Below are 18,775 nucleotides of genomic sequence, written 5' to 3' on the forward strand. Positions count from 1 at the left end.
TCCATTTCTATAGATCTTTATCATTCATCTTTTTTTTTTTTTTTTTTTAAGATTTCATTCATTTATTTATGAGAGACACAGAGACACAGGCAGAGGGAGAAGCAGGTTCCATGCAGGGAGCCCGATGTGGGACTCCATCCCAGGACTCTAGGATCACACCCTTGGCCGAAGGCAGGCGCTCAACTGCTGAGCCACCAAGGGATCCCCTCACTCATCTAATTCTGCTGAGGGCCTTCAAACTATGTGCAGAACTCTAGGGGGTTGAGGAAGTGATTTAAGGTTGACCTCTATGTAGGCTTCAGAAGAGGGAAGGCTGGGGATCCCTGGGTGGCGCAGCTGTTTGGCGCCTGCCTTTGGCCCAGGGCGCGATCCTGGAGACCTGGGATCTAATCCCACGTCGGGCTCCCGGAGCATGGAGCCTGCTTCTCCCTCTGCCTATGTCTTTACCTCTCTCTCTCTCTCTGTGTGACTATCATAAATAGATAAAATTAAAAAAAAAAAAAAAAAAAAAAAAAAAGAGGGAAGGCTGGGCAGCCCGGGTCACTCAGCGGTTTGGCGCCCCCTTCGGCCCAGGGTGTGACCCTGGAGACCTGGGATGGAGTCCCACATAGAGTCCCACATCGGGTTCCCTGCGTGAAGCCTGCTTCTCCCTCTGCCTGTGTCTGTTCCTCTCTCTCTCTCATGAATAAATAGATGAACTCCTCGCCCCAAAAGAAAGGTTCTTTCTTCTCTAACTAGTTTTATATTTTGGAGTACTGTATAAATTTTTATTTTTAAAAAGGGTTCTGGCTGTTTGAAAATGTTGAAAACCATTTAATGAAAAAGTCTGAATAACTGAATGACACAGTAAGCAGTCCATGGTTTGCAGAAAAGTATATCCAAAAAACAATATAAACTGCCGCGAATGGTTATATTTTCAAAGATAGAAATAATAATTACTACTATATTGCCGCGATGCGGACAAACCTTGAGGCCATTATGCTAAATGCATAAGTTTAGAGAAAGACAAATATTGTATGATCTCATTTGTATGTGGTATCTAAAAAGAAAACACTGAATTCAGATACAGACTGGTGGTTACCAGAGGCAAGGAAGGGACGGACAAAACGGGTGAAGGTGGCCAAGAGATACAAACTTCCACATATAAAGTAAGTACTGAAGATGTAATGTACAACATGGTGACTATAGTTAATCATATTGCACTGCATGCTTGAAAGCTGCTGTCAGACTTTTTTTTCATCACAAGAAAAAAATTCTAATGATATGTGGTGATGATGGATGTTAATTAATTAGGCTTACTGGAAAAAAAATTAGGCTTACTGATCATTTCACTATATACAAATATGAAATCATGTACACCTGAAATATAATGTGTCAATTTAATCTCAATTAAAGAACATATATACATATTAGTACTAAAAAAGGTGGAAAAATTAAACAGACGGTAATATTTTACTCCCTAAAGTGTTTAAAAACATCACACGTTAAAACAGTGCCAATAAAGTATACGTTTGTAATTCATTCTAAGTAGTCTTCTTTTCTGTCCTGTTTTAGCATTGCATGAATAACACAAAATTAACACCAAATGAGAACAGATCTATACTGAATGAAAAAAGGAAAGAACAGTTAACTTCCATAGAGAGGCATGAAGAATTTGTATGGTCAGTATATTTCTAAACACATCTGGAATGGACAGATTTGAAGCTGGGACAAAAAGATCATCAATTGCGGGGGTTGGTGGAAGGGAGAGAAAAAACCCTAATGACAAATGACCCTGTAAGATAAAGATGAACTATACTACCTACTGGGGAGAGCACCAGGACAGCAGATGTACATAATTAATATGCAAAATCGTGACCCCTTAGCTATTTGCAAAATCTCATCAGTAAGAGTGTTTATCAAGTTTCCACTTTTCACTTACCCTCCAAAGGTAGTCTAATCCTATTAACTCCAAATCATCCATCATATATGCTCTCCTTTTTGCTACTAGTTTTCCTTCTCGACAATTCACAGCTTTGAAGAATCGCTCAAAACATTTCATTCCATTTTCAGTTAATAGGGAAGGATCAAGTTGAAGCACATTACTTTCAAAGAAGTCTTTATTAATATCAGGATCCAAATCTGGTTCATCCCCCATCAACTTGGAATACCACTTAAAACAGGCTTCACGATCACAAAGGTACACTGCATTTTCTGCTAAGCATTTCCATATTTGCTTTGCCTGAGGAGCACACAGCCACAGTTGGCCATCCTTCAATAAAAATCTTGGAAAAACAAAAAATGAGCAATTAGATCTATATAATTTTTACCATGAAAGGCAAACTATCAATAAGTGCAGGAATAATCTGTCACAATTCTACTTTTACAGGTAAAACGATGTCAGTTCTTATTGACATCTTACCAAACTTATTTCTCAATTTTTGTTTTATAGTAAAAATAGCTAAATAATTTGGTATTAATTTATTCATTGAATAAGCATATATTGGACGCCCTGAATGTGCCAGGAACTCCATTAGGTGATGGCCTAAACCAAATAAAGATTTGTTTTCTGAACTTATTAAGCAGTTTGGTTTTTGAAACCAGTCATTGCAAAACTTTATTTAATGGGTTGAGTTTTACCATTCCGCTTCTATAGCATCATCGGAAAATGAGGTGATCTCCAAGTGACTTTCATAGACAACCATTTCATTAATTTAAATCAAAATTTCTTTAAGTTTTAATGCTTTCTGATGTTCTAATACGCATTACTCCATACCTGGCCACATTGAACAGAACAGACTACATAGGATTTTACTTTCTCTGCCAATCTTTAATAGGATGCTTATCAATGATTCAGTGATGCTCTCTGGGGTCTTTTTCATTTTGTGAATGTTGGTTAAGACAATGAAGGTGAATTTTGTTACAGCTTCTATGAACTCTGTATTTCTTTTAGCATTCCTCCACCCACCCTGTCTGCCCTATCAGTGAATAACAGGAAAAGAGAAAACTTCAGTTTATTCTGAATTATAGCACAGAATTTCTAGCTTACTTAACAATGGTTCCACACCCAGTAAAGGAGTAAAGTGAATGTATTTCATGTCAGTGGGTTCCCTCATTATTTCTAAGTATTTTGGGATCCCAATCCTAGGTTCTTTGATGTTTTAAAAGAATTGCTGAGCTTTAAGATTTCTAGCACCTAGTCCTACCTAACCCTGTTACCTCTAATTTACGGATGATATAAAATGTCCTCCATGGTAACATGCATTTTTTTTTCAAGCTTGTTGTTTTTAAATACAATAGCAGAAAACTTTCTTCAAGCAAAAATTCCATTTCAAAGTCCAATGTATAAAATACAAGTGGGGCTGCCCCAGTTGTTGGAAGGAGGAAAGAAAGGAGAAATGGGGATCAGATCTCCATTGCTTGTTTAGAAATCTTGAAGGAAACTCCTTAGAAGCCCTAAGGATCCAAGACAGATTTACAAAAATCACTGCCTAATATAAAGAGCATAGTCCTTGAAGTCAGATCTAGAGCAGCAGCACAACGCCAGTCAATATTGGCTGTGAGATTTCAAAGAAGCTAGTTTAATCCATGCCGATCTCCATTTTCTTTTTAATCAAATGGGGAGAATACCTGCTTTCTGCATGGTTATGAGGATTAAATGTGAAGTGTTTAACATAGACCAAGTAATACAGTAAGTAAAGTTAAGATTCTTTTCCCCTGTGTTGCTATAGGTCATGTACATAGGTACTAATAGAGTATGGAGTAGAACAGATCCTGTGATTCCAAACATGAAGATAGTAGAACTCATAACCATTTTTCTGTTCTAGGAAACCTAAGGGATACAACACACACCAATCAGTAACAGTGGCTCACTAAGGCAGTGATTCTCGATCTGGAGAGGTAGGAGCTTCTATCCAGGTGGTTAAAAATCAAAACACACACAGAAAAAAACATTTCATTTTCAACAAAAGCCAAATTTCTTAAAATCTGGTGGCTGAAGTTTTTCAAGTTAAGATAATTATTTAACTATTTATATAAAAAAATTACTATTTATATAAATGTTTCCCAGTAAATAAACACATAGTTCAATAAACAAGTCCATAATTAACTCAGCTCAGGAGAAAATCCCCCAATGTATCAAAATAATAAATGCAATAGATTTCTCAAAACATTGACAATCTGGGCATTTCTCTTGGCACACTTAGAAACTGAATAAGCACCTCTATAGTACGTGGTTTCTGAATTCACAAGAAACCAATCATAAAATTTTTTTAACAATTTCAAATCTGTTAGGTGTATGATCATTAAAAAATAATTATCACTGAGCAAATTCAAATTCAGGCTGGGACAAATTTAGCTTTGGCCAAAAGGGATCAACCTCTTTGCCTCATCCCCATCAGAATAATGTTATTCCCACATTCAAATCTCCTTTGTCAGCCACTGCTAGAATAAACCAGGCAGCAGTGGATGCAAACCACTCTTTTGAGGTGTTGAGCCAATAGCCCTTTGTCTCCATTTCCTTATGGTCTAGGATACCAGTACTAAGGTCAGTAGAGTTCTCCAGCAGGTTGTGTCAAAATACAGAAATTTAATCATTAAACTTATTTTTAGCAAAAACAAATAAGAAGGACAAAAGTATATACAAAAATCTTAAAATGTGTTCTCTTCAAACATTGAAAAGTTAAAACTTAGCCAATAATTTCAAAGTATTACATCATAAACACATAGGGAAATGACCTTTGACTTTTAGGTAATCATTTCCTTGTGAGAAAATTAAATGTGGCAGGCGAAAGGTCACCTAAAAAAGACTTAACTATACAGCACATTAACTAAGCATTCTTTATCTGTGTCTTAAAGACAGCAACATTGATGGTTTAAAACAAACCTAAGGAAGTTAAGCCGTTCCTGGACTTCTTGCACATGACTATATCTACTTCCCAGCCTCACAGTTTGTGGGTCATAGTCTTCATGATCTACAAATTAAAAAAATCACGCATTATACACATGGATATCCACTGCTGGCTTTAACCAAAGGTAATTAAGTCCGTTGAAATGTCATTAATTCTTTATTAAAAGGCAAACTAATGTTTACTAATTATTGATGGTTTCTACCCATCTATTTTCCCTAAAATACGAACTTTTTACATAACCAAAAAAAAAAAAAAAAGTGTTAAACATGCTGTCAAAAATAATTCTTCATAGCCTATCTGCACTATCTTTATACACAACGAAGCAATTTTTGTTTATAGCCTAAAATTGACCTGAGTGGTCTGTGAACATGAACTACCATGACAAAATTTTTCCGATTTCCTGTTATACTGAAAACTGTCTTCATAGAGAAAAAAAGTTATATAAAAAGTATATATTGTCAATTTTTACCTATTGACACAAGGGTAACACAAGATGCTATTCTGTAACTAAGTTATCATAGTTATCAGCAATAAGCAATAGCTTGTTGTAAGTCTAGAACGTCTCAGAAATTCAAGAAAACCTACCTCTCCATCATAACCATGTGTATAGGTATGGGTCACTAAACCTAACTTAATCTGTAAATTCTTTCTTTAAAAAAAAAAAAAAAAAAGGGAGCCTGGGTGGCTTAGTCAGTTAAACAACTGACTCTTGATTTCAGCTCAGGTCTTGATCTCAGGGAGCTGGGACTGAGCCCAGCCTCAGACTCCTTGATCAGCTCAGAGTCTCTCCCTCTGTCCCTCCCCCCACTCGACTGCACATGAGTTTTCTCTCTACAAATTAACAAATAAAAAGCTTTAAAAATCAAATAAAAGAAAAAGAGGGTGCCTAGGAGGACCAGTAGGTTGAGAGTCTGACTCTTGGTTCTGGCTCAGGTCAGTCGTCGAGGTTGTGGGATTCAGCCCCATGTTGGGCTCTGTGCTCAGTGTGGATGGAGTCTGCTTGAGATTCTCTCCCTCTCCTCCTACTTATGATTGCGCTCTCTCAAATGAATAAATCTTCAAAAAAAAAAAAAAAAAAAAGAAGAGAAAAAGAATGCTATCAAATTCTTTGGTTTTACTTCCATTACAGTATACAATGGATGGAAAAGCCTCAGTATTTGCTATGAAAGACCACAGCAAAACATCTTAAAAAGGACTTACTGTCCTAAAAATACCATGGACGGTGGCTTTCGTACTGTGAAATCACCAATTTGATTTAATGGGAAAAAGCAGCATGACATGGAAATGGCACTAAAAGAGACATGAAGCAAATTCCCTGATAATGCCATCAACCATGAGAAAATCACTGACCCTTCTTCCAGAAAGTTGTACCAAGTTATGGAGGAATGAGAAATTGTGTGATTTCTCTTTAGTATTAATTACTGATCAATTAATTAATACCAGATCATGGACTTTATGGTACATGTGCTACCACCACAGAATACTAATTATATGAGACCTTTCAGAAGTAAGTCCTAAACACATACTCTCTACATCCTTGAAAGTCAATTTCATTAGGGCTGAAGACTTTATTTTTTTTATTTTTTAAAGATTTTATTTATTTACTCATGAGAGACATACAGAGAGAGGCAAAGACACAGGCAGAGGGAGAAGCAGACTCCATGCAGGAAGGCCAACGTGGGACTCAATCCTGGGTCTCCAGGATCATGCCCTGGGCTGAAGGCGGCGCTAAACTGCTGAGCCACCTGGGCTGCCCCAGAATATCAAATTCTAATCAACTATGTAGATTTTTTTTTTTTTTTTTTTTTAAAGAGGGAGAAAGAGAAGGGGGGAGGGACAGAGGAAAGATGACAGAGCATCTTGAATAGGCTCCACACCCAGCATGGAGCAGCTCAACATGGGGCCAGATCTCTCAATCACAAGTTCATAACCTGAGCTGATATCAAGAGTTGGATGCTTAACTGACTGAGCCACCCAGGCACCCCAAAATTTTCCTTATCAAAGAATATGTGCTTAGGTATTTGAATAATCAATGGACTTCAGTTGCCTTTTAAAAAACGTTAACAAGTAGTTTATGCATAGCTTTGTTTACTTACCATGTTCTTTTGTAGGGGAAATTTTAAATTTTAGTAATTTCAACCTTAAGTTTTAAAAAGAATGTAAGAATTCCTTTATCACCTTCAACCCATTCACCAGTTGCTGACAACCTGACCCATTTGCTTCATTAGTTGCTACATATATAAAATTTTCCTAAATTATTTCAGTTGAAGACATTGCTCTTCACCCCTGAATACTCAAGTATTTCCAAATAATGAAGACACTTGCTAATATAACATTACAATTGTCAAATTAATACTTATATACAGTACTAAAGTTAACTTTCATCACTTGGTTAATATGGTTCCAGTAAGTTACTACACTATAAAGTTACCATTTTTCTTTTAATAATCTATAAGTAATTAGGGGAGAGACCTGCAGACTATATAAGTGTCTTGCTTCTTACCGAACTTTTATACTAGGTTTAGTATCCCCACCCCTTTTTTATTTACATACCAGGAATTTATCAATAACTAGGATCCTGGATGCCTGGCTGGCTCACGTGGTAGAACATGTGACTCTTGATCTTGGGGACCTAAATTTGAGCTCCATAGTGGGCATGGAGCCTACTTTAAAAAAAACAGTAACAACAAAAAACTAGGAAACTGAACACAGGAAAAACTTTGAAAATGCTTAACGAATATCAAACAATAATCAAGAAAAGTCAAGAAGTAAGAAGATCCATCAATGCTAAATAGGAAGAGAGAGACATTACACTTAGCTACAGAACAGCTTTTGGGTTTGGGTTGTCGGAACATCAACAGGATAGTTGGTGGTTTTTCTTGTTCAGTCTAAATACTGTGATTCGTTAGTAGTCAAAGATGATCCATTTTTAACTCCATTATCAGCAATAAATTTAACGATTTATTTCTATTAATTACATTCCACTGATGCATAATCTATTCTGATGTCAGTACCACACTGTCTTGATTATGGTTATTTTGCATTAAGTTTTGAGATCAGAAAGTATTATAGGTCAGCCAACTTTAGTTTTCATCAAGACCGTCTTGGCTATCCATTTCTGGGATCAGCATGCCAACTTCTATAAAAAGAAAGTTTGGATTTTTATAGGGATTGTGTTAAATCTATAGATCAACTTGCAGAGTGCTGTGACCTTAACAATTTTAACTGTTCCAATTCGGTGAACCTGGTCTGTCTCTCCATTTAGATCTTTAACTTCTTTCAACAATATTATTCTGTAGTTTAATATGTACAAGTTTTGGGACACCTGGGTGGCTTAGCAGATGGTCAAATCTGCCTTCAGACCAGCACATGATCCTGGAGTCCCGGGATCGAATCCTTCATCGGGCTCCCTGCCTAGGTCTCTGCTTCTCTCTCATGAATAAATAAAATCTTTAAAAAAAATAAATGTACAAGTTTTGGGGGCAGCTTAGCTGGCTTAGTGGAGTGTGAGACTCTTGATCTCAGGGTTGTGTATTTGAGTCACATATTGGGTGCAGAGATTTCTTTAAAAAATAGTAATACACGTTTTATACTTTTGGTTCAATTCATTCTTAAATGTTTCATTTTTATAAAGCTATTATAAATAAAATTATTTAATTTTCAGGTTCATTTTTGTTGAGCATGCAGATATACAAATGACATTTATATAGTGATCTTAATTCCTGTAATCTAGTTTTTTTTTTTTTTTAATTTTATTTATGATAGTCACAGAGAGAGAGAGAGGCAGAGACACAGGCAGAGGGATAAGCAGGCTCCATGCACCGGGAGCCCGACGTGGGATTCGATCCCGGATCTCCAGGATCGCGCCCTGGGCCAAAGGCAGGCGCCAAACCGCTGCGCCACCCAGGGATCCCCTGTAATCTAGTTTTGATAAATTTTAGGGATTTCCTTAGGATTTCTATATACAGATGTTTTCTGTGATAAGTTATGCTTTTTCCAATGTGGATGTTTATTTTTCTTGCCTTGTTGCTCAGGCCAGCACTGCCACAGAACGTTAAATAGGAGGACTAGCATGGACATCTTAGTCTCACTCTTGATGCTAAGGGGAAAGCAGCCAGTTTTCCACCATTAAGTGAGATTAACTGAGATCTTTGAGATGTCCTTTATCAGGTTGATACCGTCTATTCCTACTTTGTTGAATGATTTCAAAATGAAAGGTGTTAAAAAAAAAAACAAAAAAACAAAATGAAAGGTGTTGAATTTTGTCAAACGCCTTTCCTTCATGTACAAGATTAACCTAAGTTTTGATCCTTTATTAATATGATGTATCACAATGGCATCAAACCAACTTTGTTCCAGAGATACATTCCAATTAGTTACAATAAATAATCTTTTTCTTTTTTAAAATTCTTAAGTATTCTCCACATCCAATGTGGGGCTTGAACTCAAAGCTCAAAATCAAGAGTTGCATGCTCTTTTGACTGAGTCAGCAAGGCGCCTCCATAATCCTTTACAGTATGTTGTTAAATTTGGTTTACTTATTTCTTAGGGGGAGGGGGTTGAATCTATACTCAAAGGATATTGGTCTATAGTTTTCTGATGTCTTTGTATTATATTGGCATCAGGGTAATAAGCTTCATAGAAGGAGTGTTCCTTAATTTTTGGGGAAGATTTAGAAGGTCCAGTAGTAATTCTTCTTTAACTGTTCAGCAAAATTCACTAACGAAACCATATGGTCCTGGAATTTCTTTGTGCTAATTTGCTTGGTTATTAATACACTCTTTTTACTTGATAGGAGTCTATTCAACTTTTTAACAATTCCTTCAATTTCAGTAATTTGGTATTCTCATGTTTGTCCCTAAGATCACTAATGGTATCCTCTCACTTCTGATTTTTCATAATTGAGTCTTATTTTCTTAGCCTAGCTCAAGTTTTGTCAATTTTGCTGATCTTTTCAAAAATCTAACTTTCAGTTTCATTGATTTACTCTCTCTTATCTTACTTGATTTCCCCTCTAATAATCTTCATTATTTTCTTCCTTTCTTCTTTGGGTTTAGTTTGCTCTTTTCTAGTTTCTGAAAGTTACGGATTTTCTAACTTTCTTTTTTATAATAAACATTTGGAGGTACAAATTTCTTAGTAACTTTCCCCATATTTTGGGATTTTGTTTTCATTCATCTCAGTATATTCTCATTTCACAGATATCATTGCTTCCCTGACCTGTTCTTTGAGCATATACTTAAACACATATTGTGAAATCACCAATTTCCTTTTTTATTTATAGTTTAATTCAATTGTGGACAAAACCCCTACCTTATAAGATTTCAAAACTTTAGGTTATTAAGGCTTGCTGATGGCCCAGAATACGGTCTGTCCTGCAGAATATTCTATTTACACTTACAAATGTACAATAGCTGTTGCTGGAGAGTATTCCAAAGATACTTGTGATATACGGATTACTGGTTTACGGTGTTCTAAAGTTTGACAGGCATACTTTGGAGATATTACAAGTTTGGTTCCAGGCCCCCAAAACAAAGCAAGTATTGCAATAAAGTGAGTCAAATGAAGTTCTTGGCTTTCCAGTGCATCTGAAAGTTATTCTGTATTAGAATCAACTAAGCAGAAGCATTAGTCTTAAAAAACAATGCAAATACCTTAATTTAAAAACAATTTATCGCTAAAAAATACTAATCATCTGAGCATTTGGCAAGTCATAATCATCACAGTTCACCTTAACAAGTACAATGAAAGAGTCTGAAATACTGTGAGAATTACTAAAATGTGAGAGACATGAAGTGAGCAAATGTTACTGGAAAAATAGCAGCGATAGAATTGCTTGATGCAGACTTGTCACAAACCTTCAATTTGTAAAGTATACAATTATCTTTAAAGAGCAATAAAATAAGGTATGCCTGTATTCTCCCCCCTCCACCCCCCCCCCCCGGGCTTTGAATTACTGTCTGGTGTTACTTACTGTCAGCCTAATTACTCCCTTTAGTATTTCTTGCAGGGCAAGTCTGCTAACAATAAATTCTCAGTATTTATCTGGGAATGTCTTTATTTTGCCTTTATTTTTTAAAGATAGGTTTGATTCTTAGGTCCCTCCATTGCCCCATCACTTCACGTAAATTATCCTAATGCCTCCTGGTCTCCAGTGTTCTAAAAAAGAAGTTGTTAATTTTATAGAGGTTTCCTTGTGAAGTCAGTTTTCTTTTACTTCCTTCAAAATTTCTTACAACTATGATGTGCCTGCATCCAGGTCTAATTTTAACTTACTTGGAATTCTTTAAGGTTCTTGTGTGGTTTAAGGTCTGTCTCTCACTGAAATCTAGAAGTCTTCAGTGATTATGTCCTTTTCTGGTCTCTATTCTCTCCCCGCGTATCCTTCCAGCACACTCATTATTTTTTTAAGATTTTATTTATTTATTCATGAAAAAGAGAGAGAGAGAGAGAGCACGAGGCAGAAACATAGGCAGAGGGAGAAGCAGGCTCCCTGCGGGGAACCTGATGCGGTACTCCATCCTAGGACCCTAGCATCACCCCCTGAGCTGAAGGCAGATGTTCAACCACTGAGCCACCCAGGCATCTCCCCAACCCCCATACTCTCATTACATGTAGGTTGGTACTCTTTTAATGCTGTCCTGTATTTCTTTTTTTTTTTAATTTTTATTTATTTATGATAGTCACAGAGAGAGAGAGAGAGAGAGAGAGAGGCAGAGACATAGGCAGAGGGAGAAGTAGGCTCCATGCACCAGGAGCCCGACGTGGGATTCGATCCCAGGTCTCCAGGATCACGCCCTGGGCCAAAGGCAGGCGCCAAACCGCTGCGCCACCCAGGGATCCCTGCTGTCCTGTATTTCTCGAAGACTCCATTTTTCTTTATCCCTTCTTCACTGTTCTTCAGATTGTATAATTTCTATTGCTCAATCTTCAAGTTGAGAAATTGATTCTTCTTTCAGCTCAAATCTGTTCAGCCCTTGAGGCAAATTTTTCATTTTGGGTACTATAGTTTTTAACTCCAGAATTTCCATTTGATTCTCTTTTTAAGAAAAGACTCTATTTTGTTATTGCTATTCTCAACGAAAACTATCATGATACTTCCCTTTAATTCTTTAGACAAGTTCACACAGCTCCTTGAGCATATTGCAATAACTTCTTTCAAGTCTTTGTCTACAGAATCTACCATATGGGCCTTTTCAGAGGCAATTTCTATGGTCTGTGTATGTATGGGTGACACCTTTAAATTTTTTTTTTTTTGGTGGAAATCTGGGTATTTAACAGTTAGTAGTAACCTGAATACTGACACCACCCACTCACTCCCTGAGTTGTTGTTGTTGTTTCCTTGGTTGTTTAGTGACTAGGGTGAACTAACTCTAAGAAGTCGATCTCATCCAGTGTTTCTCCTTGTTTTTACCTTTCAGCCTTGCCACCTGTAGATTGTTCTTGGTTCAGCATTAGCCCCTTAGTGGCCAAAGGCTGTAATTAAATCCCCTTGGCTAGTTAAATTATTACCCTTTACCAGTGGATGAAGTATGGCTTGGATACTATCATTGTAGTTCAAGTAGTTTTTGTCTCACATTCAGTCAAGGGCTAGTAGTAGGTGGGAGGTTTTCTTCCCAATAATTCATGAGGGTGGTCTTAGGCATGAAACACAGTGTTTCTGACTATAAGGAATAGGTTTTATTCCTTTTACTTCTTTTTTTTTTTATATATATATTTTTTAATTTTATTTATTTATGATAGTCACAGAGAGAGAGAGAGAGAGAGAGAGAGAGGCGGAGACACAGGCAGAGGGAGAAGCAGGCTCCGTGCACCGGGAGCCTGACGTGGGATACGATCCTGGGTCTCCAGGATCGCGCCCTGGGCCAAAGGCAGGCGCCAAACCGCTGCGCCACCCAGGGATCCCTATTCCTTTTACTTCTAAAAGGGATACAATTTTACTTTTAAGCCTAGATTCCTAGGAATTGCCTCAGGTGTCATGGTAGCTTATAATTCACCCACTGGTCAGAAGTTGAATTTAAGTCCTTGAGCCAGTGAAGCTTACCACCTTTCCCGATAGATTGGCATGTGGACTGAAGAATGTTTTCAAGTTGTCCATGTCTTCCTCTAATTGCTTCTGAGTGGGTACAATCTAATGCATGTGCAGAACATTTGTGACAGCCTATGGCTGACTGTGCTCCCAGGTGGGCTCATCTTGACTGTCTCCTTATCTAAATCTCTGTTAAATTTTTTATTGCTCTGCAGTTTCATTGGTTAGTAGGAGTACTATCAGCTCCCTCTTAATTGCTCTTCACCAAAATTTCCACTGCTTTTAATAATGCTTTTAAGAAGTCATGATCTGGTCCAAATAAGGTCAACCCCTTCAGGCCTAACTGAACTCTTCATCCTCACAGCCTGTCTCTCCCTCTGGGCAGAACCTCTGTGCTACTGCACAGGAATTGGTGACAACATAGCAAGCAGCTTCTCCAAGAGAAATACCTCTGGCTCTGTTGAGGGGTGCTGGTGCGTGGGAAACGGAAATACCCGATTTTCTCAGTCTGGCTCCCTAGGCACAGAATTTGTATCTTATGACATAGCAAACTGCAATGGGAGTAATCGGAGCTTCAGTATTCTCAGACTGCCATGCCTAAAGCAAAGCTTTAGACCTACGAGTAGACACTGAGCAGGATAAGGGAGTCTCTGTTTTCTTAACATGACTGCCTTAGAACAGAACTTCTGTAAAACATTAACTGGGGAAGATAATAAGCTCCAATCTTATGCCCCTCTTATGGTGGAACCACAGCCCTGGACTGGCAGCTGTAGAGAGAGAGAGTAAGTTGTAGCTCAAATGCTACAGACTCTTCTTGTTCTTCTCAAGAGATTTTCTTGAATAATTATTTCACCATTTTCTGTATCCCCTTAGAATCATTTCCAGGTACTTTCAATGATTATTTAAAAACTTTTCTTCAGCAAAATGGTTGTTTTGTTAAAGAGAAGGTCCACTGAGGGGTGCCTCAGTTGGTTGATCATCTGACTCTTGATTTCAGCTCACTTAGGGTTGTGAGATCAAGCCGTGTGTTGGGCTGCATGCTCAGTGGTTAGTCGCATGAGATTCTCCCTCTCCCCCACCTGCCCTTTGCATGCTCTCTGTAAAATAAATCATCTTTAAAAGAAAAAAAATAAGGTCCACTGAGCATCTTACTCCCACCATTCAAAAAGTTAAAACCCCTCATCCCATGTTTTTTTTTTTTTTTTTAATCATCACCGCATGTTCTATATATATATTCGTTGATACTTTCTAACAGCATGGACTTAGGGGTCTGTAGCTTATTTAATGGGTTTAGTTATTTTTATTATTTACTTAGACCTAATTTTGGCCAGTAAGAGCTGGCTCCTATTTGTTTTCGAAATGTCAACTACTTTTTTTTTTTAATTAGAGAGAGAGAGAATGTGCTTCGCAACTTGGAGGATGGACAGAGGAAGAGAGAATCTCTAACAGACTCCCTGCTGAGTGCAGAACCCAAGGCAAGACTCTAATCTTATGACCCTGATGACTCGAGCCATAATCAAGAGTGTAAAATCAAGAGTCCGACGAGGATGATCAACTGACCAAGCCACTCAGGCAGCCTTTAACAAAATTCTTTAAACCCTTTCTAACTTTCTAAAATACGATGCTGGAGGCCCATCTTACATACTTTTCATACAACCAGTCATGGAAATAACCATTACTCCAGAAAAGTATAAGCTATTTATAAAACGAAGACTCAATTTTTTAAAAAATCAGAAAGAGCCCACACAGACCTAACTGTATTTCATGACTGATGTGTAGGAATGAGCCAGAGCGGAGAACGTCTAGAAGACGTTACAACCCTAACACAGAGCACTGTTGGTGAATGACACTCATGAAACAATCTTTTATGGGGAAAAATGTTCCTAAGAATCGCCAGTACTGGATGTAAGAGATTCAGAAGATGTCAAAGAAGTAGCTGTCCTTGGAAAACAGAATGCAAAAGTACGATATACAATGAAGATTAAGTTCTACAACTCTATCCAGAAAGCAGAAAAAGTGGTAAATAAAATGATCAATACGTGTTCAAGTCAATACAATGACTACCCTACCAATGAGGCAAAATGTTGAGTGAAGATTAAAAGTGGTCTTCTACTTTGTGTGTACTAAAAAACTTTTAAAGGATGACCAGTAAGCACCAGTGTCTGAAGGCACTATTAGTAAGAACACAGGAGTAAATATTGGAGAGAATTTTAATAAATTCATTACTTTATCTAAATAATATTAAAACGGGAGGTAGAATCAGCTGCCCCTACTACTGTAAAAATGTCTTATTCCAAAACTAAAGGTGCTAGTGGAGATGAAATATGGGTAGGATAAATATGTAATACTGATATAATAGTTAACCAAAATTAAAAGTATCAGAAAATTGTGGAATCTTGATGTTATCCTGCGAATAGTAGGTTTATACCAAATGAAATCTATGGAATACTTCTATTATACAGAGATAAAACCTATAATTTACTTCAGAATTCCAAATTCGGAAGTTGGTGGCTAATGTTACCACAGAAGTGACTTAATACTGCAGAAAGTTTAACAGGAGAATTTCACTAGTTTTAAACCCATATTTAAGGATCTGTAGACCAACCATTCGGTATTAATCAGAAGAGTACTGTAATAAAGGAAGAAGTTATCAAAGTTACAAGAAACACAAGGTGTGTCAATGAATTCAGGGGACCATCAATAACAAAAATCTAAGAGTTTATAATGTGCTGTGCATTGTTCTAGTATACATAACTTGCCCAAGGTCATAAACCTAATATATTTTGGTCATTTTCAAATCTAGACAATCAAACTTGTATGAAGAATCATACCTCTTATGGAGCTACAATTTAAGGAGGGAAAACTGAAGACTGAAAACCTTGTGACAATAAAATTGAGATGAGGCAATGACTCATGTAAAATTTGACTAAAACAAAGCTGAGAACTCTAGTAAGGCTGAACTGCACATGCATCAGCATTACGTGACTGTCCCGACAACATAGTATTCAACTTCTGGCAATGAAAAGAACTGAAACACACAATGAAGTAAATAAAAATTGTATCTCAGCACACATGATTTATATGGCTGCATTTTGGGGGAAGGCCTACAATGGTGTTTCTGAGAACTTTGTGCCAGCAAGGAGAGATGAGGCCAAAACAAAGAATCTGCATTATGTTAAATTGAGCCTAGATGCTTGACTGATTGGGTATATTATGTGGAAACCTCTTGTGCTTCTCTGATTTTGGCTGCATTTGGTACAGAACATAAATCACATGGTCACATGCTCTGATTGTCTTATCATGCTGCTTAGAATGAACTGAGGCCTGAAACTATAGAAGATCGTTGCCTGGTGCCTATCAACCACCTGATGCTTAGATTGCTTATCTAGCTCTACAATCTACAGCCTTGGAGAACTCAGTTGGCCCTGAGGGAGGGTAAAGGAAGGACAAAGGAATCAACACAATCGTAGGCATATCTGAAGAGCTGCTTAATTTTTCCATTATATTTATCTGAATTTTAGATGGAAATATATATATCCTATGTTAAGCAAATCCTATGATTTACAAGCATCTTGGGATTTTATTCAAGAATGCCAAGAGTTTAATCTACTCTTCAAATACTATTAGAAATATTATATCTAATATAGGACTACTGGTTTCTGTAGACTCTTATGTAATGTAACATGTTAAATCAGTAATATGTTCAGTACCCATTATGTTCAGTTCTATTTCTAGCAGTGGTAGTATCAAGTTTTCTTTCTTTGGCCATGCGAACAACATTGGGCCTAAAAGACCGTGGAATGTTACTAGAAACCCATCCTTACTCTAGCATAGACACAACCGTCAGAGGGCAAAAAAGAGTACTGAGGCAGAGTTCCACATATGGCAGGAACTTAAAAACCAGCTGTTGAAACCTCAGGAAACTAACAAATTTAAACAAATTTGCACTTTGAAAACCAACATAAACACGTGGATTCTTGTAGCTTCATATCATTATTTGTGTGAATTTTCCAATTCATACGAAAAGAGTGAAACTCTTGTTTCAAAGTCTGAAACTCTTATAAAATAAGGACTTGGGATTATAAAGGAACTATAATATATACAAGAATAGACATAGACAACACACATTTTCATAAAATAATAAAGGTGATGGTAGTTAACGAACCAAAGCTGAGAGTGAGTCAAGTACATTCCCAAAGAAGGTAATACCTACCAATTATACATAGTATAGAAAGGCGGAACTCCCACAGAAGAGAAAGAAATCAATTTAACAAGGAGAATGTGGAAGGCAAGAACTAAAGAAAGCTTTAAAATGCTGGCTTGGGATTTAGGGTGGGTAAGAACTGAGCATAAAAAGGAACATAAGCTCATAAAGGAACAGTTAATAAGACCAATTATATAAAAAAATAAAAAATAATAAGACCAATTATCTTCCATCTTTTAAAATACTTGTGTTGTCCATTTTTGAGGTAATTTGATTTAAAAAATGCTGGAAAGTTGCTGTTATTTCATGTGAACTTGCAAAACATACCTCTAGCATACAGCCTCATGCTTTCCATATAAGTTGCAAGGTTTTCTGCTACCAAAGTAACTAGGGCATGATTGTGCTGAAGTTGATTGATTAAGTCATGGCGATAAAATACATGGGGACTTCGCTGAGTTTGACTGAAACGAGAAGAACTTAACAATATAATTAGGCAATTAAACTCTGTTGTAATCAAAAGAGCTTATACAATCTAATATTTATTCCATTATTCTTACTTACACAGAAACTATGCATCAATATTCTCCCATCTCACCACATGGATATCTACCTCAACAACCATTTTCTACTCCTATACTACAGTAGTACTAAAGCACCTGTGTAAGTTTATGTGATTATTTCCAGAATTATGAAATAAGAACATAATCCTTTCAAGACTTGCACTACAAGGATTATGCTCTAATAGTAAGGAATTTGATCAAAGAAAATGCTTTCTGTAAAATTTTATTAGCCATTCGAGGTACATTCTGGGACAGTTGGTATATAGCCATATTTGCCCACATTACCAGAAAGATAGCTAGCTCCTTTCCAACCTTTTCTACTACATTCACTGAAACCAATAAACTCTCAGTCTTTACTATTCTAGTGGAGATGAAGTCACTGTACCCTGGAAGAGTATGTAAACTACTTTATCTGCCAACAAATACATACATTTGAAAAAGGCAAAAAGGCCAAAAAAATCAAAATATGTCCCTCAAAGAAATGTTACTCTTAATATGATATATATCTGGATTTTCTCCAGTTTATCCCTATAGCTTTACTAATTTCATATTTTTTCAAGCTTTTGGGGAAAAAAATGAGACAAAGCTGAACCATTGAAACCAAAATATATACAGCCTTACGGTCTTAGGCATAATCTTAATAATCTAGAGCTGCAAAGGATCTTGGCAATCATCTAATTTACATATAAGAAAAACACATTTCTTTCAATTCATAAATCTTTAAAGATGATATGACTGCTCAGACACAAGGGTCATACTCAGGAATCCTGTCCCCACTATAAATATTCTTTGTACTACACCTAGGCTCTCCCTCTGCATATTATTTTTAACTTTTCACATTATCTGTTATAACTCTTATAGAAAGAAAACACCAGGACAAATTATTTTAGTAACCAGAATTCGGCATGTAAAATGATGTATTTAAAGACTCCTATATATAAATAAATACATACCACTAATAGAAATTTAGCTACAATCAATTAAAAAACAAAACCATATCTTGTTATCTTGCATGAGTAATATAGAATACTGCTGATTCTGATGCTTATAATTTAATTGTGGCTTATTTCTTCATAAATAAAATCAACATGTG

General features: G+C 36.7%; 1 protein-coding gene across 3 annotated transcripts in view; it reads right to left on the reverse strand.

Moving 5' to 3' along the window:
- The window catches only part of USP9X (ubiquitin specific peptidase 9 X-linked), a 178,047-nt gene that overhangs the window by 67,938 nt on the left and 91,334 nt on the right, over positions 1–18,775 (reverse strand). For 2 of the 3 annotated variants that reach the window (XM_077888368.1, XM_077888367.1), the window contains exons 14-16: positions 17,450–17,598; positions 4,865–4,952; positions 1,922–2,264 (exon numbers count right to left, since the gene is read on the reverse strand). In XM_077888368.1, coding sequence (XP_077744494.1) covers positions 1,922–2,264; positions 4,865–4,952; positions 17,450–17,598 — 580 coding nt within the window. The remainder of the gene's footprint in view (positions 1–1,921; positions 2,265–4,864; positions 4,953–17,449; positions 17,599–18,775) is intronic. The other variant, XM_077888369.1, reaches the window with a different exon arrangement.

The sequence above is a fragment of the Canis aureus genome, chromosome X, assembly GCF_053574225.1.
Source record: "Canis aureus isolate CA01 chromosome X, VMU_Caureus_v.1.0, whole genome shotgun sequence".
NCBI classification, from domain to species: Eukaryota; Metazoa; Chordata; class Mammalia; order Carnivora; family Canidae; genus Canis; species Canis aureus.